This window comes from Pyrgilauda ruficollis, unplaced genomic scaffold (assembly GCF_017590135.1).
Source record: "Pyrgilauda ruficollis isolate IOZ18807 unplaced genomic scaffold, ASM1759013v1 scaffold247, whole genome shotgun sequence".
Taxonomy (NCBI): domain Eukaryota; kingdom Metazoa; phylum Chordata; class Aves; order Passeriformes; family Passeridae; genus Pyrgilauda; species Pyrgilauda ruficollis.
The window spans coordinates 96,508-116,370 of record NW_024523789.1 but is presented as its reverse complement, the minus strand read 5'-3'; the positions used below and the strand labels follow the sequence as shown (position 1 = coordinate 116,370).

The window sequence follows — 19,863 nt, the reverse complement described above, 5'->3', positions numbered from 1 at the left end:
GCCTTCCCCAGCTAAAGTAGGTGAAATATTTATAAACCCATCCTCTAGAGAAGACCTTTTGCGTAAGCATCAACCGCTCCGGCTTTAAAACCCGCGCCCTCCCCCCGCCCCAAGGCAGCTTGTGCTGCTTACCCAGGCAAGGGGCAACTTTAATTGCGTTTGTCTGGCACGGTGGCACCTTTTCAGGGCCACGGGGGACCGCGGGGAGGGCTGGCAGCAGGGAAAAAAAAGGGAATTTCTGGATTTCCTGCCTGGGCTGCGCTCTGCTCCAGCGGGTGTAGCCGCTGTGGCTGCACTTTAATGCCGGGGAGGGCGCAGAGGGGTCGCCCCACTTTTGAGAGGAGGATGCGACCCCCGCGGGGGGGAGCTGGGAGCGATGAGGGTGAGGAGGATGAGGGTGAGGAGGAGGAAGGCGGACACGCGACGCCGCTTCCAGCGCCCGAGGGATGCGCCGGGGTCCGGCGGGGCGGCTCCGGGGGCGGCGGGGATGGAGAGGAGCCCCGCTCCGCCCGGCCCGGAGGCGGAGCCAGCGCCCGGCGCGGCGGGATCGGGAGCCACATCCCGCAAAGGAGGAGCGGGGCCGGGCACGGCAGCGGGGCGGCGGCGGGGCCCGAGCCCAGCGCCCGAGCTCCAGCAGCGGGGCCGCCCCGCGCCGCCGCCGCCGCGCACGATGTGGTGGGACGAGCGGGTGTCGGCGCGGTTCCGGAGGAACCTGCAGCCCACCCTCACCTACTGGAGCGTCTTCTTCAGCTTCGGCCTCTGCATCGCCTTCCTGGGGCCCACGCTGCTGGACCTGCGCTGCCAGACCCAGAGCTCGCTCTCGCAGATCACCTGGGTCTTCTTCTCGCAGCAGTTCTGCCTCCTGCTCGGCAGCTGCCTCGGAGGGGTCTTCAAGAGGACGTAAGAGCCTGGCAAACTCAGCGCTGCTCCCTCGGGGGGTCCCCGCAGAGCCCCCTCCCTTAGCCCGGATCGCGGGTGGGCAGCGCCGGCCGCCCCGAGCCGGGCTTGGGGGATGAGCCGGACTTGTGGGGCTGAGCCGGGCTTGGGGGGCTGAGCCGGGCATGGGGGATGAGCCGGGCTTGGGGGATGAGCCGGGTTTGGCTGAGCCGGGTTTGCGAGATTGAGCCGGGTTTGAGGGGCTGAGCCGGGCTTGGGGGCTGAGCCGGACTCGTGGGAATGAGCCGGGTTTGGCTGAGCTGGGTTTGCGGGATTGAGCCGGGTTTGGGGGGCTGAGCCGGGTTTGGAGGGCTGAGCCGGATTTGGAGGGCTGAGCCGGGCTTGGGGGGCTGAGTCAGGCTTGGGGGGCTGAGTCAGGTTTGAGGGGTTGAGCCGGGCTTGGGGGCTGAGCCGGGTTTGGCTGAGCCAGGTTTGAGGGGTTGAGCCGGGCTTGGGGGGCTGAGCCGGATTTGCGGGGCTGAGCCGCGCCGTGGGATGATGCTGCGTGGGAAAACCATTCCCGAGTGGAAGCGAGCGCAGGGGGCGTCGCGGAGGGTCCGCAGCCCTCTGGCCTCGGAGGGGAGGGGGTTTCCCTCCCCCGGCCGCCCCGCTCGGCTCCCGGTGCGGTTCCATCCCCCGGAGAGGAGCCGCCGCTCCCTGGAGCCCCGCGCAGCCACAGCCTGAGCGTGAAGTTCCAGCCAGAACTTCCCGCGAGGGTTTTGTTTTGTTGTTTTGGGGTTTTTTTTTTCCTCCTTAACCTTGGTTGTTTATCGCCCAAGAATATATTTGGAAGCGTGTTTTAATAACCTCGGCGCTGGAAATGGTGGCAGCGCCGCGTTTTCCAGGAGTTTGGGCGAACACGTGGAGGGATGCGAGCGGTCCTCGTGGTGTGGCTGAGGGAAGGGGGGGACACCGGGCCGGGGGGGACCTTGAGGGGCCCCGAGAGAGCCCCAAACAGGGACTCACAGCCAGCCTCGTGTCCAGGATGTGCTGCAGATAAATCACCCAGGCTGGCTCAAGGCTGAAGATTGCCAGGGAGGCGTTTGATTTGGGGCTGGGTGACAGCTCCGGGATCAGCTGATTATTTACGTTGTCACCGCTCCTGGGGCGGTGATGTAACGTGTGTGAGAGAGATCCACGCACCACGAGTGGGGCTGAGCAGGGAGAATCCCCCCAGGAATCCTTGAAAAACCTGGTTTGGTGTTAAATATTTGCGGATCGAGGGGGAACCCTGGCTCCTGGAGCGCCTGTGAATCGCCACCGTGGGACGTGGAGCTGTCCTGGCCCCCGGAGCTGGGGGAGGAGGGGACAAGTGGGGGACTGGGGACAGCACGTGGGGACCTCGCTGCGGCTGTGCCACGGTGCTGGGTCAGCAGCAGAGCCTCTGCCAGCCCCCGGGCTGCCTCGCATATGTTTGGAGGAGCAGGGGAGGGAAATGCAGAATTCCTGCTGCCAGCTCCTTCCCAAAGCTCCGGCTCTCTGCTGCACAGAACCCATCGGGGCTTTTGTGCTTGGGGATTCCCAAACTTTGAGCTCCACAGCTGCATTTTGTGGGGGAAAGAGTGTGTTTGGTGCTGGTTGGGAAGCAGGATGTGCTTGGGATTTTGGAGAAAAAGGGATTTGTGGAGTCCCCACTGGAGACTGACAGCCCTGCCAGGCAGGCAGGAGGGAATATTTGAGATATTTGGAGCTTGTGAGTGTTGTGGGGAGGTTACTCAGAGCCTTGCAGCCTCCAAATGAGTGGGAATAAGAATTGTTCAGGCTTCAGGAGCTCGGGTACAATCCCTTCTTCAGGGATGGATGGATTGAGCCGTCCTGCCAAGGCTTTATAAATCAAATTACGCCGCCCTCAGGGCCTCAGTGCCGCGCAGGGAGGAGCACTGGACAGGTCATCTTTTCCAGTTAGGAGCTGGAAAGCTGCTGTGGAGCATCCCTGAGCCTGGCTGCGAGCTGAGTGTGATTCCTGGTGCCTGAGGGATGCAGAGTTTGCTGCTTCCTTTGGGTTAAATCGGTCTGGGTGACCCCTGAGGGACAGCAGTGCCAGGGTTTGGGGCAGGAATGGGTGGTGGCACCTGAACCCAGGCTCTCCCATCCCCAGAGGAGCTGCTGGGTGCTGCTCCTGGAGCTCTGGGAGGAGAGATTTCAGGGCTGCTCTGTCCCTTCAGCACGACCCAGCTCCAGGATTCCCTCTGGTGTGAGATTTCAAGGAAAAACAAATTTTGCCACAGCCAGGGGATGGAGGAACGATGCTGCTGCTCTGTCCTGCAGCTCTGGATTGCTGCCGGTCCCTTCCCTGAATTTTTGGGGGTGCAGAGGCAGGGCTGGGGGAGCAGCCCCCCAGGAAATGGGGTTTGAGCTCTCAGGTCCACCTCAGGCTGCTGCTCCCCGGGGTTTGCTGGGATGTGTGCCCAGCTCTGCCCCAGGAAATGCAGCTTTTCCCAGGGCTTGTATCCCTGGGGCTGGGCTGGAGCCCTCCTCAGTCCCTGCTGCTGCTGGGGGGCTCCAGGAGCACAGAGAGCCCCCCAAAAAGGAGCCCTGAGCTCCTCTGAGCACCCCAAGGACTTCTCTTGCCTGGAATCAGCTGGAAAAGATTCCCAGGAGCCCCTGATGGGGTGTGCGGCTGCAGGAGCAGCCCCAGCCGTGGAGGTGGGATGGGACCAGCCTGGGCTCAGACACACGAGGGGAGGTGAAATTTTGGGGAATTCCCACTCCTGGCACTGCCAGCTCCAGGGGGGAGCTCTGTGCACCTGCATTTCACTTCTCTTCCCCGTTTTGTTGCATTTCAAGCTTGAACTGTGAGGTTAAAGCCCTGCACACGCTGCTGACAGAAGCACCAGAGTGCCCCAGATTGGTATTGGGATTTTTTTTTAATTCAGAAACGGCATTTTTGTGTCGGGTTGAAAATTTACTTTTGCTCCCAGGGTTTGGGGCAGCCCCGGGCTGACCCCAGTGGTGTGGGCAGAGATGAGGAGGGCACTGGGGAAACTGGAGCCGTGCTGGAGCCCTGGGCAGGCTCCTCTCAGCGTGATCCATCCCATTCCTGCAGGGCTGAGGAGATGGGACCCTTTTATTCTCCTTTCACAGCCCCTGTGTGTGTCCACACAGCTCCCAGGGACAGCCCTGTTCTGTCCCTGCCCCCACATTCCCATCTCCTGGAGGTTCCTGGAGCTCTCGGGACACTTCACTTGTCACTGCCACCTTTTGTTGCTCAGAGAGCAGCGCAGGATGAGCCCCTTGGGGCCACAGAACTCCCCGAGGCTGGCCCTGCTTCCCGCAGGAGACAAGGGGATAATCCTCGCCTCCTCCACATCCTCACCTTGTCCCCTCGGGGCTTTGGGTTTCTAATGATCAGTTTTGCAAGTCTGAGCTGGCCTGATTATCATTTTTCCTCTTGATGTGAGGGATTTGGAAAACACTCCCTGAGGTGGTGCAAAAAAACCCTGTGCTGGGAGCTGAAGAGATCCTGCTGCGACGGGAACGGGAGGTGGGGGTTCCTAAATCCGTGTGGGAGGGACAGGGGAAGCTTTGCTGGCCTTGGCTGCAGGATTGGCTCTGGAATTGCCCATCCTGATCCTATGGAGATCAGCCCCAACCTCTCCTGGGCAGCTGCGGGCTTGGGATGGAGCCAGGGCGTGCTCTGAGTGCTCTGAAATGAAATTCGGGACATTGCAAGGCTCGTTTCACACCCTGCTGGAGGCGAGCCTGCCCTGGGCTGTGCCAGAGCTGTGCTGGGGACACAGACCAGGCTGTGACATCAGGGCTGCTTTTCCAGCCCTTCAGAGGGGTTTGGCATCATCAGGACAGGCTGAGCTCACGGGGTGCCTCGCTTTGGGTGCCTCCCAAGGGTTTTGTGTCTCAGGAAATCATCCCTGGGTGCTGAGCTGAGTCCCCCAACTGCACCTGGGGGCCTGGCACTGCCAGCAGCAATTCCTTGGTCCCCCCTGGTGCCAGGGCCAGCAGGGCTGGGTGCCACCCTGGGCTGGTGGCATTTGCAGGGGGCACAATTGTGTCATTAAGCCATGGCTGGAGGCAGGAGTTTTTACCCGGGGTGACATTTTTAATGCTCATTAAGGACATAACACCCCCCAATCAGTGTTTCACTGGTGAGGACCCTGCTCCCCAGGGGGGTTCTGCACTGGAGGCGTTTTGGGGATGCTCTGGGAGGTTTCCCCATTGCTCCCAGCCTCGGATTCCCCAGCTCTGGTGCCTCTGCCCCTCTCCCCCTGCTCTGCACCCTGGAGGGAGCAGCCTCGGCTCTCCAGGCTCGGAGCTGCTCTTCTCTCATCTGCCAGGCGCTTTTCCTGCCATGACTGTGCACATCTCGCCCGGCTCCCTCCCTCCCTCCCTCCCTCAGTACTGGATGCCTGACAGCCAGTGCAAAGAATGTTACGACTGTAGTGAGAAATTCACCACTTTCCGAAGGAGGCACCACTGTCGACTCTGTGGGCAGATCTTTTGTAGTCGATGCTGCAATCAGGAAATCCCTGGAAAATTCATGGGTTACACAGGTAAGGTTTATTTACTGGGAAACAGCAGTCTCTGTGTGCTCATCTCTGTTTGGGTTACTGCATCTGAGATCATGGCATCTTCTAGAAAATGTTGTGCAGGTCTGTAGTGGGCTTAAAAACAAGAAAAAAGAATCACAGGACCTGATTCTACCAGTTTCTCTGTGAAAGACGGTGGATTATGCCATGCCTGCTAATTTTTACCACACTACAAAACATATGGCTACTATTGAACAAGAGTGCGCAGTTCAATAAAGTATGCTCGAGGAAAAGCTTCTCTGAGTAACAGTAGTTTTAAAGAATGAGCCACATGCTTTACTTGAGGGGCAGGGGAACGTCTTTCAAATACCAGTTACCAAAGTCTAGACATCAGCTGGTGTGTCATATCTAACTGGCTATTGTTCTGCCATCATTTCAGTATGCATGGGTGTTCTCCCTCCCTCCCCTCCCTCCCTCCCCCAGAAATCCCACAGCTCTGCTGTCAGAGGACCATCAGTAGTCACAGCTTGGAAAATATTGTCTGCTCCTGCCCCGGGCTGGGCTGGGCACCGGAGGCTCTGGCACGGCCAGAGGAACCGGGAGGGGCAGGAGAGAGGGGCAGGAGAGAGGGGGAGGAGGTGCCCTTGGCCCAGCAGGAGCAGCAAGCAGGACATGGAGGGCCAGGTCACTGTGGGGCTGCAGATGGAGCAGGGCTGTGACAGGGCCAGGGCTGTGACATGGCCAGGGACAAGTGACAGGGCCAGAAAAAAGTGACATGGCCAGGGACAGTGACAGAGCCAGGGACAGTGCCAGGCCCAGATCTGTGATATGGCCCAGGGCTGTGACATGGCCAGGGACAAGTGACATGGCCACAGCAGTGACAGGGCCTCGGGAGCAGTGACAAGGCCATGGCCAGGCTGTCCTGGCAGGGCAGGGGGTCTGGCTGGCAGCTGGGTCTCCTCCTCCTCCTCTTCCTCAGAGCCTTTTCCAGCCTGGCTGGGGGTGTGGAGCAGGGATGGGGGATGTTCCTTTCTGGCACTGCTCAGACCCACACCCCCAATTACTGCTAATTACCAACTGCCACCACCCGGGCTGTGACAGGGACCTGGATGCCACTCGCTGTCTGCTGTGCCACTCCAGCCCCATCTCTCTGCTCATTCCAGTGCTTCACTCTCTGCTCCTGCTTCCCTCCTTCCTTCCCTCCTTCCTTCCCTCCTTCCTTCCTGCCTTCCCTCTTGGCAGCCCTGCGGCCGTGCAGTGCCAGCCCAGGCACTGCTCACTGCCAGAGCCGGGAGGGGACAGATCCCTGCCCTGGGAAGGGACAGATCCCAGCCCTGGGGGGGGACAGATCCCAGCCCTGGGGGGGGACAGATCCCAGCCCTGGGAAGGGACAGATCCCGGCCCTGGGAAGGGACAGATCCTGGCCCTGGAAAGGGACAGATCCCATCCTGGGAAGGGACAGATCCTGGCCCTGGAAAGGGACAGATCCCATCCTGGGAAGGGACAGATCCTGACCCTCAGAGGGGACAGATTTTATTCCTCCTGGAATGCGGGTTTGGAGGGCTGGTTGCTCTTCTCTGCATCTGAGAGGCATCACCCTGCAGGAGGAGGTGACAGTGTCCCGGGCTGGCTGCAGGGAGGGGTGACACCGGGCTGAGGGGTGTGGAGCATCTCCCTCCTCTCTCCAGGAAATCTGGGGCTGCAGGAGCTGGAGCTGCAATTCCAGGGCTGGGAACAGGAGGTGAGGGCAGCGTGGCTGTTGGATTATATCTTTTTCTGACCCAGAAATGGGGTAACAGAGAGGTGGTTTAAAACCCTTTGTGTCACTTTCAGTCTCATGAGAAGGGTGAGACAATACAGGTGTTACAATTCACACCACCACAATCAGAAGCTATTTCCTGATTACAATACACAATAAGTTCTTGGTTTATCAGCTTTAGCCACACCACGCTGTAAATGCCTTAAGGAATTTATCCCTAGAAAGGGTGGTTGGGCATTGGGAGGGTGGCATCACCATTCCTGGAAAACCTGGCTGTGGCACTGTGATGCCCTCACTGCCCTGGGCTTAGGAGGAATTTCTTTCCAGAAAGGGTGGTTGGGCATTGGGAGGGTGGCATCAGCGTTCCTGGGTGTGTCTGAGGAAAGCCTGGCTGTGGCACCGTGGGGCCCTTACTGCCCTGGGCAGGTTTAGGATGGAGTTTAGGTGGAATTTCTCCCCAGAAGGGGTGGTTGGGCATTGGGAGGGTGGCATCACCATTCCTGGAAAACCTGGCTGTGGCACTGTGGCAGGTTTAGGATGCCCCGAGCAGGTTTAGGATGGAGTTTAGGAGGATTTTCTCCCCAGAAAGGGTGGTTGGGCATCAGGAGGGTGGCATCACCATCCCTGGAGGTGTTGGTGGAAAGTGGCCCTCAGGTCTGGTGACACAGTGGTGTCAGGTCACAGGTTGGACTCGATCACAAAAAGTCTTTTCCAACATAATTAATTCTGTGATTCTGAGGAGGAGCTGGGGGGGCTGTGCCACCCTCCTGCTCCAGCGTGTCACCTCCTGCAGGCCCTGCACTTCTTCGTGGGTTTCGGGGCGCTGCTGAGCCCCCTGATCGCCGACCCCTTCCTGTCGGACACCAACTGCATCCTGGCCAACGGCACGGCCAACGCCTCCAGCAACCTCCCGCACATCCGCAAGTCCCTGGTGCCACACCACCCCGGCAACCTGTCCCACTACGACCTGCCCATGAAGGGCATGGTGGTGACACGCGTGTCCTACGCCTTCTGGATCATGGCCCTCATCAATGTGAGTGCTGCAGCTGGATATCCAGCCGGGATCATCCCGGGAGTATCCAGCTGGGATCATCCCAGGAGTATCCAGCCAGGATCATCCCAGGAGAATCCAGCTGGGATCATCTCAGGAGTATCCAGCTGGGATCCTCCTGGGAGATCCAGTTGGGATCATCCTGGGAGTAACCAGCTGGGATCATCTCAGGAGAATCCAGCTGGGATTGTCCCTGCTCCAGGGATTTGGGGGGTTTCTGGTGTTTGGGGGGTCCTGGAATAGAGGTGAGATGCAGGGAAAGGGTCATTTGTTACCAAATCTTGTTTTTATTAAGGCACTTCCCTGCTGGATGTGCTGGGATTGATTCAGGGGTCTGTCCGAGCTCTCTGGGAGCTGGACCAGCAAACTCTGCTCAGATGCAGAGTTTTTCCTTCGTGCTCAGCTGGGGATGGCTTGGCAGGAGGGGATTTGGAAATATTCCCAGGAAAGCGCCCATCAGTGACCTGGATGATAGGACAGAAGTGATCAGGGCCCCTCTCTAGTTATTATTTTCCCTGGAGATCACAGCAGGTGTAAAAGTCCTTCCTCTGAGGGGGACAGGAGGGATCTGCTGTCCCTTTTGCCCACCTGAGGAGCAGTAAAATGGGTGATGCTGCCTGGCAGCTCCTTCCCTCTGGAATTCAGCTCTCAGAGCTCGAGGATGTGCACATTCCCCTTCTCCTGTCCCTGCTTTGCCACCCCTCCACCAGCACCGGGCAAGGGGAGCTGCACTTCCTTTCCTTGGGCTCTCTCCATTTATGAAATTATTGAAACACCCCCATTTTCCCCATCCAGGGGTTTCCAGGCCCTCCCAGCTCCCTGTGGGAGGAGCTTGGGCAGGTGCTGGGATGAGTTTCTGGGTAGAATTACCCAAAAAAGGCCCAGCCTGGGAGGAGACACAGCTTTAATTATCTCCAGCTCTGTCTGTGCCACGGGAAATGTGCTTTTAATTACTCCAGAGCCAGCGGATCCTGAGCAAACCCATTGAGCTTCACACCTGCTTTGAACCCGATGATGTGTCTGATTTGGGAATTTCCAGAGCCCTCTCTGTCCCCAGCCGTGTCCTGAGGGTGTTTTTGGGGTAGGATGGCACCACAGGCTGTGGGTTTGTGCATCAGGACACGCTCAAGTGCTGCACGCAGAGGTGGGTGGGTGGAATACAGAATTCCCAGGACTCCCACAGGCTGTGGAGGAACACCAGGAACGTGGAAGGGAGGCTGGGAGACTGAGAGGTTTTGGGATAAGGGTTAAATAACAAACACACAGTGGGGAGTTAGATGTGCTAAGCTCCCGAGCCAAGCTGTGATTGCCTTTCCCAAATCCTCATGGAGGAAACTGATTTTGTTTTATTTAAACCACCCCAACCTGCTGGAGATGCTGGGAGCAGCTCAGCTCCAAAGTGCTGACCCTTTTCCAGCAGAGGAAGATGATGGGAAGGGGTTTTTAAACCTCCAGGGACATGGATGAAAAGAGTTAACAGCAGAAATGGAAACCAGGAGCAGCAGCTTGGTTATAAAATGGCCAAATCCCACATTTCCAGCCCGGTTTTTGTGTGGATTCTGACAAGGCACGAGCTGAAATGATTCATTTCGAGCTCTTGCTTTTGTTTAGAGTGGAAATGTCTCAATCTGACTCTGGCACAAGTGCTCAGTGCAGAGCTGACAGCGGAGCTGTGCCGATGTTTTTGAAGCAAAATGGGTTTGCTTTGGGAAAATGAAGCAGCTCAGCATAATCAAAACAAAGCACTTGGATCACTCCCAGCCAAAATCTTTCACTCGACAAGAAAAAATTTTTGCCTTTTCATCCCGATTTTGGAACAAAACCTCCATATTTCAGAGTTCAGTTCTCCCACAGAACGGAAATTTCATCACCCAGCCCGTTGCAAGGGGCTGGAAATCAGGGAAATGTTCCGTGGAGAGGGAGGTGTTTGTCAGGAAGGTGCTTTCCCAGGGGAAGTGTGGGACACTCCATTGTGCTCTACAGGAGCCTGGGATACAATGGCAGGGAAGGATCCCGGATTCCTGGGGGGAACAGACAGAAATAGCAGCAGGAGGGAAGGAAGGAGCTGGAATATCCCCACGCTGAGATGGGGATGCAGCAGCTTGTGGAGGTTTTGGGGATGGATAAAAGCTGCCAGGTGAGGGAGGGAGCAGCTCTGGGAATTTGGGAAGTGTTGGATGCAGGGAATTAGGAATTCTGCTTGGACAGGTGAGGGAGGGAGCAGCTCTGGGAATTTGGGAAGTTTTCAGTGCAGGGAACTGGGGGTTCTGTTTGGCCCTTGGCTCCTGGTGGGAAATGCTCTGGTGTCCCTTTTTCTCTTGGGAAAAGAAAATCTTCCTGCCAAAAAAAAAAAAAAAAAAAAAAAAAAAAAAAAAAAAAAAAAAACCCCAAAAAAAAAAAAAAAAAAAAAACCCCGGGGGAAAAAAAAAAAACAAAAAAAAACAAAAAAAACCCACCTAAAAAAACCAGCAAAAAATATCCTGGGAAGGAATTCTGGGAGAAAATGGCACCAAAATCTGGCTGCCCAGGAGGGAAGGTCAGGGATGGGATTGAGTGGCCACAGCCATGGGTGGGACCTCCTAAAACTGTCCCAGCCTGGTTAAAGCAAAAAGGACCTGGTGGATTTAAAGCTGAGGGTGTGGAGAGCAGGGAAAACCCCAGAGTGGGACTGGGAACTGGGGAATCCCAAACTGGGACCTTGTCCTCAAGGCTGGGAGTGCCCAGGGCCGTTATCTGCACAGCCAGGCCGTCTGAGGGGAGGGAATATTTTTGCTAAATCTGCAATTCAGAAGAATGAAATCTGGTCCTGACCTCCGGAAGGATCAGAACTATCAAGCAAATGCGTTTTTCTTCCATGGGACCGAACTCACTGTTCCTATTCCCATTGTTCCCAGAACAATGCAGGCCTCATAAATGAATTCAGGCGCGAGGGGCGGGGTGGGAGGGATGGGGGGGAATTCTCCATACATTTAAATCATGCCACGAGCCAACAAAAGGCAGGAAATTTGGAGCTGGAGCTCACACTTGCTCCCAGACATGTAGAAAACAAGGGAATGAGCTGTCACTTAGGATTTCCTGGCTTTCTCCCCCAGTTGGTTGCAGTGTAAACACTGCTGGGCTGTGCTGGGAGGAGACGGGAGAGCTTCGCTCGCTCCCCTCTGTTTCCTCACCAAAAAAAAAAAAAAAAGAAAAGGAAAAAAGGAAAAAAAGAGCCATTCCCCGTTTTTGGGGAGGCACCGGGGTGTCGTGGGTGTGGGCTAGGAGCGGGCTCATCCCTTGGGATCACTGTGCCAGGGGGTCCTGCTGCCCCATGGATGTGGGGTGGGACCGTGGAGTGCTGGAGCATCCCTGGATGCACAGAGGACCTCAGAGCTGTGGCTGGACCCTCCCTGCTCCGCTCAGGCTGTGCCAGGGGGCTGCTGCAGGGCACTGGGCTGTCCCTGTTGGCCTGGGAACCACAGGCTCCTCTCTCAGGAGGTGCTGAGCAACCCCTGCTAATGGCTGGGGACAGGGCTGGGAGCAGCTCCCTCTTCCCTCCCGCAGAATTCCAACTGCTCTGCTCCCACAGGCAGCAGCTGCTCTGGGGTTTCAGTCTTTGGGTAGCAGCAGCCAGGGTTGGATCCCAGAACATTTGGGGTTTGTAGGGCTGGCACTTTGGGAGGTTGGTCTCGGGGTTTCTGTGCCCATTTCCAGGTGAAAGAAGCAGCAAAAAATATCCTGGGAAGGAATTCTGGGAGAAAATGGCACCAAAATCTGGCTGCCCAGGAGGGAAGGTCAGGGATGGGATTGAGTGGCCACAGCCATGGGTGGGACCTCCTAAAACTGTCCCAGCCTGGTTAAAGCAAAAAGGACCTGGTGGATTTAAAGCTGAGGGTGTGGAGAGCAGGGAAAACCCCAGAGTGGGACTGGGAACTGGGGAATCCCAAACTGTGGGCAATGGATACACCCCAATGCTGAGGCCTGGGACTGGCTGGGGATGCCTCAGCAGATCGGGAGCCTTTTCTCCCATTTTTCTCCCTCTTTTCCCCTCTCTCCTATCCCCACCCAGCCTCAGCATCTCCTTGTCCCATCCCCGTCTCTCCTTGCTCTGAAATTCCCTTCAGGCACCTCCCCTGCGGAATCTGAGCCCAGCACCTCAAACCGCTGCTGCTGGGGGAGCTGGGCTGTGGTTTTGGGGTGTTTTTGGGGTGTTTTTGGGACGTTCAGGTGCTCACCCCCTCTCTGTCCCCTCCCCAGCTGCCGGTGCCCATCGCTGTGTTCTTCCTGCTCTACAAGGAGCGGATGGTGCCCTGCTTCAACGGCAGCAGCCACCCACTGCTGTCAGCTGACGAGCTGGCCCTGGAGACACGGCCTGGGGACAAGGACGAGCTCTCCACCGCTGGCCAGAGACCCCACACAGCCGCAGGTGAGCTGGAGGTGCCTCTCTTGTGGATTTGGGGGAGAAAAAGCCATATTTGAGCGTGTCTGGGTGTAATGGGAGATCCAGCACTGCTGTCTGAGGAGGAAACAAAGTGTGCAAAGTGTGCACAGGGGTCTCATCCAGGGACACCCAAACAATCCATATGGTGCCCAATTACCTTCAAATTAGATGGAATCTTCAACAGAGGTTGGTATCCCAATCCCAATGAGGCCTTCAGGCTGTGTTTCTCCATTCCATGTTGCTCCAAGCCATCCTAAAGCCAACCCTGGGCCCCCCAACCCTTTAGGGACACATGGCAGTTGTGCACCTTAATTCTCTCCTGGTTTTGGGTCACATTTCTTACTGATTATTCAGTTTAAAAGTGGTCATTGTGCTGCAGATGGTGATTTTTGTAGGAAAGGAATAAGAAATAACAAATTTCCCCTCCCTTGTTTGAGGGGAAAAGTGAAATCCAGCAATAGTTTGCTCTTGACCTCATGGCTGCACCCTGCCTTGGGGACAATGGTGACATTGTTCTTTCTTAGCCAGGAGAGACGTGTCAGAGTCAATTCCTTGGGTAAATAGTGAATCTCAGAAGTAAATATGGCATAGGACTATGGGGAGTGTTCCGTGTTATTCCAGGAAAGATGGCTTTGCCCCTGGGCAAGAAAAGGGAATTTCAGGAAATTCTTCAAGGTCAGGAGGTGCTGAGATGTGGGAGGGCTCAGGGGTGATGCCAAGCTCCGTGTGTGTGTGTCCCCCTCTCCCAAAGGTGCCTTGTTGGGTGCAATATCCCTTATCCAAGGATTGGGAGCTCTCCTGGGCAGGGCTCCCCTGTGGGGCAGATCCAGGGATGAGGGGATTTGGGCCATGAGTGCCATGGTTGTTTTCATTGCCTGTGAGAGCGGGGCCAGAACTGGGGAGCCCAAAATGGGAAAAGGAGCATGAGCAGCTGCAGTAAGAGAAGTGGCAGCAGAGCCCAGGGTTTTGGGGTATGGAGAGCCCAGGGTTTTGGGGTGCAGAGAGCCAGGATTTTGGGATGTGGAGAGCCAGGATCTTGGAGTGTGGAGAGCCAGGATCTTGGAGAGTGGAGAGCCAAGGTTTTGGGGTACGGAGAATCCAGGGTTTTGGGGTGAGAAGAGCCAGGATTTTGGGGTATGGAGATCTGGGATCCCAGGGTATGGAGAGCCCAGGATTTTGAGGTGAGGAGAGCCCAGGATTTTGGTGTATGGAGAGCCAGAATTTTGGGGTGTGAAGAGCCCAGCATCCCTGGGGGTGTGGGCAGCAGGTTCCCCAAAGAACCAGGATCCCAGGCTGTGGAGATCCAGCATCCCAGGCTGTGGGCAGACTCCACACCCATTCCCATTTCCTTCTGGAAGCTTAGAGGAAGGTAAAGGTGAGGTGGAGCCCCCCAAGCTCAGCAGTGCCCCACATTCAGGGTCCTGGTTGGCTCTGTCCTGGAGCTGTCCCACAAAGCAAACCCCACTGAGGGCTGGCAGCCACCCAGCCCGGGGGGACGTTCTGGTCAGGTTTGCTTTGCATTGTTCTCCACCAGGTCACGAGGATTTGTTCAGCTGCTGCCAAAGCAAGAACTTCCAAGGGGTTTCCTTCACCTATTTCGCCGTGCACATCACCGGGGCTCTGGTTCTCTTCATGACTGACGGGATCGTGGTGAGTTCAGTGCCCAAAGCTCTGGATTTTTTCCTTCCGAACCCCTGTGAAACGCCCAGGGGCTCCTCAGGGGTTAATGGTGAGAGGGGTTTGACAAGTTTGGGAATTTCCCAAGCTCTCCATCTCCAAGGATAAGCAACCCTGAGCTCTAAATGTGATGTTTGGAGAGTGAGGAACTCCAAGAGGGCAGGGAGGATCTTTGCAGGCTGGGCTTTTCCCTGGGACAGCTGTGGAGCTTTGCCCTTTTAGGACAGACTAAACCCCACATCCTGCTGCTGGTGGATCTGCAAACCCTTCCACCATGCACAGGCTCTCCACCACGAACAGTTGAGGGACAGAGGAGCCTGAAGTCCCCACGGGGATGTGACAGAGAGGATTTTCCTGCAGGGAGAGTACTCAGGCTTCGTGTACAGCTACGCCGTGGAGGAGCCGCTGGCCGTGGTGCACAAGGTGGCCGGGTACCTGCCCAGCCTCTTCTGGGGCTTCATCACCCTGGGCAGGCTCATCTCCATCCCTGTGTCCTACAGGATGAAGCCAGCCACCATGGTCTTCATCAACGTGGTAAGGATGGGGTTAATTCCTTGGATTTAACACCTGGGGGCTTTGCACAGGTAGGGTGGGCAAGGAGGTGCCCTCCTGGTAGCCACGATTTGAAATTTGATGGCCCAGCTTTCCTGAGCCTGCTCCTCAGCTGGGAAAGCACCAGGAGAGTTGGCACTAAAAAATTGCCCATTTTATTGACCTGACACAGTGACTCCTTCATCCACAGGGAACATCCTGGGATTGCCATGGCAAAGGGAAGGCAGGTCACGCTGTAAATTCACTGCTTAGGCTGCAGCAGCTGGCAGGGCTTGCTGAAGTCAATAAAACACCTTGGGAAAGGGGCAGGAATCCTTGTGGGAGCTGTAAGGAGGATCTGTGTGAGGACATGGCAGAAAACAGGGAGGGGATGATCCCAATCCCGCTTCTTACGGAGAGAAAAAGCAAAGCAGGCAGTTAACTGCTAATTTATTTGAACCAGAAGTGATTTTGGTTGCTATATTTTGGTAATAAAACACATTACAGTGTGTTACAATACCCATCTAACAGGGTGGGGAGAAGATTTTGGTGTGTTCTGAGTAAAAATCCACCTGGCTGTCACTGACCCTGTGCAGTGCTGGGAGCTGTTGTAGGATCCAGCAGCTCCTGGAGTCACGGCAGCATCGTCATAACAAATTCCAGCTGGAATTTGGCTGCTTCAGGATCCAAATTTCTGCTGAGCTGGAATATCAGAGCTCCCTCTGCTGACTCTGCCCTGGATCACTCGGGCATTTCCCAGAGCTTTTGGTTATTTCCCCTACAAGCCAGAGGTGAGGGAAAGTTAATTTAAGTGCAGTTCCTCTTTGGCTTTAATGCTGTGGCTGCTTTCTGAGCAGTTATTGAGAGTTAATTCTGTAATTATTGAAAGTGACTTCAGTCTTACTCAGCAGAATAAAGAATTATTAGTGATTAAGACATGTAAATATTGTGGAAGGTACTACTGCATTTAAAAGTATATTTTTCAGATAAAACCTTAAGTTTCTACATAATGAAATTAAGACTTAATTACCAAATTATATAATGAAAATTAGAAAATTCTTTAAAGTCGGATGGATTTTCTTTGGCCATTCAGTTTCTCAGACACTGATTTTTTTTTTTCTCCCAGCATATTTCCTCTTCCAGACTATCTCCCAATAAAAATAAACATATTTTCTCTTCCAGAACGTTTCCTATTAAAACCAAACTCTAGACCCTGTTGCACTCAGCATTTTTCTGACTGATTTTTACGGGTGCTGCTCACAGGTTGGGGTCCTCATCACCTTCCTGCTGCTCCTGATTTTCTCCTCCAGCGTGGTTTTCCTGTTTGTGGGCACAGCATCCCTGGGGCTGTTCCTCAGCAGCACCTTCCCCAGCATGCTGGCCTACACCGAGGACATCCTGCAGTACAAAGGTGAGCTGCCATTTAACCAGGTGCATTTTTAGATTCCATCCCCTTTTTTCAGCTCCTTTCCTCCTCTCTCAAGAGGCCTGGAAGTTCAGGTTTGCTTTTGAAGGCAGATTTGTTGCAGGGAAGTGGCCAGTTCTCTGTTTTGCTGATTAATAAAGACCCCAGGCAGGGATCCAGCCTTGGTTCATAGTTTGGGGAGCTCGGGGAGGGGCAGGAACGCTGCTTTGGAGGGATCTGGTTCTGAAAACACCACCAGATTACCTGAGCTGGAAACCCAGAGCCTGGCCAGCTCCCCCAGGAGCTCCCTGCCAGTCCCTGTCTCGAGGGCAGTGAGACAGAAACACAAAATCCTTCCCAGCAACAGGCACCATCAGCTCTGCCAGCACGGACAGGTGACAGGAGATTGAATTTTTTTACTTCAACTTTCACTTTTCTGCACTACTGCAGGTCTGCTGAGGCGTTTTCAGCATTAAGTGGGAATACACACCGAGTATTTTTGATTTTTGTGTAGTAAGATCCACAAGAAAGCTTTAAAGGAGCACAGGGTGGCCCTGCTGGCTGTGTCACTCTGCTGCCACCACCCCCTGCCCTGTTTCCTCACAGGTTGTGCCACCACCGTGCTGGTGACTGGAGCTGGCATTGGAGAGATGGTGCTGCAGCTGCTGGTGGGCTCGGTGAGTAGCCAGGAGCTGGCAAAACCTGAAATAAATTTGGAATTTACGAGTCAAACCCTCAGTTCTGCTCCTGGGCACTCCCTGAGCCTTGAGTTATCAGCCAGCAAAGCCCTCCCTGATGATCCACGAGGAATCTGAGTGATGTCTGATCCCTTTTTTTATTTCCCATCCCACTGCAGATTATCCATGATCGAGGCAGCTACAGTTTCCTGGTCTGTGGGATGATCTTTGGATGCTTGGCCTTCACCTTCTACGCCCTGCTGGTGTTTTTCCACAGGATGTACCCCAAGCCCTCCGCAGGTAAGGGAACCCCAGCCCTGAGCCCTGCTTTGGGATGGGAGCGAGAGCAGCACAAGCCTCACTCCAGAGATTCCAGCAAAATGCAAGGAAATGTTTATTTTCCTGCTGCTTCCTCTCTCCTTTTCCTGCTTTGTCTTGCCCACAAAGCCTTGGCAGCAACAGCTCAGGGTTTGCTTTCTTTTCTGCTGGAGAAGCAAGGGAAAAAAGCAGGAATCACAGACAGCACCAGCTTCCCTGGGCTGTTCCCTGGCTGAAATCCAGGGAATAAGCAGGGCTGCCATCCAAGGGCAGCTGTCAGGCTCTGGAAAAAGCCTCACAGATAAAGGATTTTTGAGTTATCACCTCAGTCTGGAGCTGCTGGTTGTTTTTATACGAAAGGAGCAGAGTGGGACAGGCAAAAAACACATCCAGGTGTGGCTTGGGCTGCGCTGGGCACTGCTGGGGTCACATCTCGAGGGCTGGGCCCCCAGTTTGAGGGGCTGGGAATGGAGATGGGGAAGGGAAAAAAAATAAAAATCAAGTGGAGTCTGACTTTCTGGCTCTGCACAACTCCCTGCGTGGAGGGGACAGCCGAGGGGGATTTGGGATCTTATCCCAGGGAACAGGGACAGGAGGAGAGGGAACATCTCTGGTTCCTCAGGCTGGGCTGGGGAGGCTCAGGTTGGACATCAGCAGGAATTTCCTCCTGGAAGGGGCCTGCCCAGGGGGGTTTGGAGTGCCCAGCCCTGGAGGTGCCCAGGGAAGGCCTGAACATGGTGGGGATGAGGGGGGTGACAGAATAACAACATTCCTGAGGGGAAAACCTCACACCCATCCCCTTTAATCTCAATAAAAGTATCCATTGAGGTGAAATACCGATTTAATCTTTCGCAGAGCTGGACGAGGCCTCCCCGGAGAAAGCAGCAGTGCCCGAGGACACGGGGCAGTACCAGCGCTGAGGGAGGGCCCGGCTCTGCACAAGCAATAAACCAGCCCCAATTAAGCATTTCTCCCAAGGGTGATTTCACATTTAATGAACTGAATCATGCAAGTTCTCTGCAATCAAAAGCACAGTAGGTGGGGTAAGGCAGAATCGAGGAAATCCAGCCCAAAATGTCAAGCTGAGCACTGGGGTTGTGCCAAAAATCCTGCCAGCCTGATCCTGGGACTAAAAGCAGGGACATTTGCACAGCAGTTCCTCCTGCAAATGAAGTTTTTTCTCCTGCAAATGAAGTTTTTTTTCTTCTGCAAATGAAGTTTTTTTCTCCTGCAAATGAACTTTTTTTTTTTACCTGCTCAGGACAGAGGGTGAAAAGGAAAAGCTGCTCTCTGCTCCTCATCCAAGACTGAATGTCTCCTGGCTTGAATAGATTTTATTTCTGGCCTGTGGTGCACAGGAACCCACTGGAATTTGCAGCACAATCCTGGGTTTTCATTCGTTTTTGTCACTAATTCTGTGCCACCTCCCTTGATCCTTCCCAAGGGGGGAAGTCCCACAGTGGCAGAGCCCCCCAGGTGCACACAGGCAGCAGGGCCTGTCTCTATTTGCACACTTAATTCCTGTATATTCCACACTCTAAACAGTGTCTTACTCAGCATGCTCAGGCCTCTTAAATGATTTTAAGTAATCATTTGCCTTTTTTTTTTTTTTTTTTTTTTTTTTTGGGGGGGGGTCCTCTTTTTTGGTTTTTTTGGGTTTTTTTTTTTAAGTCAAGAATGAGCTGTGCTGGTTCCTTTTGCTTTTAAGTCACTCCTCGAGCTGCTCCAGCTGCAGTGTCTTATTTTAATGTTGGTTTTATTTCCAACTTCCAAGCCAAGCTCCAAGAGAGAAGAGATTCTTTTTTTTTTTTTTTTAATTTTATTTTTGGGAGCCAGGCTCCAGCTGCTTCACCTGTGCAATCTCCTCATCCAGGTGCCTTGTGTAAGGTACTCCCACAGCCCACGCATGGCCTGTCCCAGCCACCAGGAGAGGACTGGAATTTTGGGGAATGTCAAACTCCTCCTGTCAGGAGTGGCTGTGGATGCAACTCCTTGCTTGAACTGCTGTATGTGATGTACATATGTACGTGTGTATATAAAGCAGTGTTTAATTAAAGGTGATTGATTGCTAATTGCTCACTGACTGGATTCACTCCAACACCTCCAGTTCTCAGTTCTTAAACTCATTAACTTGAAATCTAACAGGTTTGGGGTTTTTTTGTTTTTTTTTTTAATTAAACTGCTCTTAGAATTTGAAGAGCTGTGGAATGGTTTGGGTTGGGAGGGACCTTAAATCCCATAATCCCTTAAATCCCAAAGAGCCTGAATGGGATCTGCTGTGGGGATGGAATAGAACTGGAATCTCTGCTAGGGTTGGAATCAAATCCCAGAAGGGTTTGGGATGGCAGGATCTTAAAAACCTTCTCATTCCAAGGCCAGGGACACTTCCACTGTCCCAGGTTTCTCCAGCCTGGCCTAGGACACTTCCAGGGTTGGGGCAGCCACGAATTTTCTGGGAAATTTCCATTTTTCCAAGCAGCAGCTCTTCCCTGCCATTAAATATCTCCACAGACTCCTGTAGAACAGAACCTGGAGCTGTTGAATTGCCATTTTCCTCGCTCAAGGTGAGTTTGGATCGGGTCAATGCAGCTGAATTCTGGGTTTA

The 19,863-nt window shown here is 54.5% G+C and overlaps 1 protein-coding gene across 1 annotated transcript; it reads left to right on the top strand.

Moving 5' to 3' along the window:
• The first annotated feature begins 581 nt into the window (after positions 1 to 581).
• Positions 582 to 18,885, top strand: MFSD4A (major facilitator superfamily domain containing 4A). Its single transcript, XM_041470479.1, has 10 exons — positions 582 to 900; positions 5,291 to 5,444; positions 7,973 to 8,212; positions 12,467 to 12,635; positions 14,185 to 14,300; positions 14,688 to 14,861; positions 16,122 to 16,269; positions 16,870 to 16,940; positions 17,120 to 17,240; positions 18,114 to 18,885. Exons 1-10 carry the CDS (start codon positions 671 to 673, stop codon positions 18,176 to 18,178), a joined length of 1,488 nt encoding a protein of 495 aa, XP_041326413.1. The 5' UTR covers positions 582 to 670; the 3' UTR covers positions 18,179 to 18,885.
• The last annotated feature ends 978 nt before the right edge of the window (positions 18,886 to 19,863 follow it).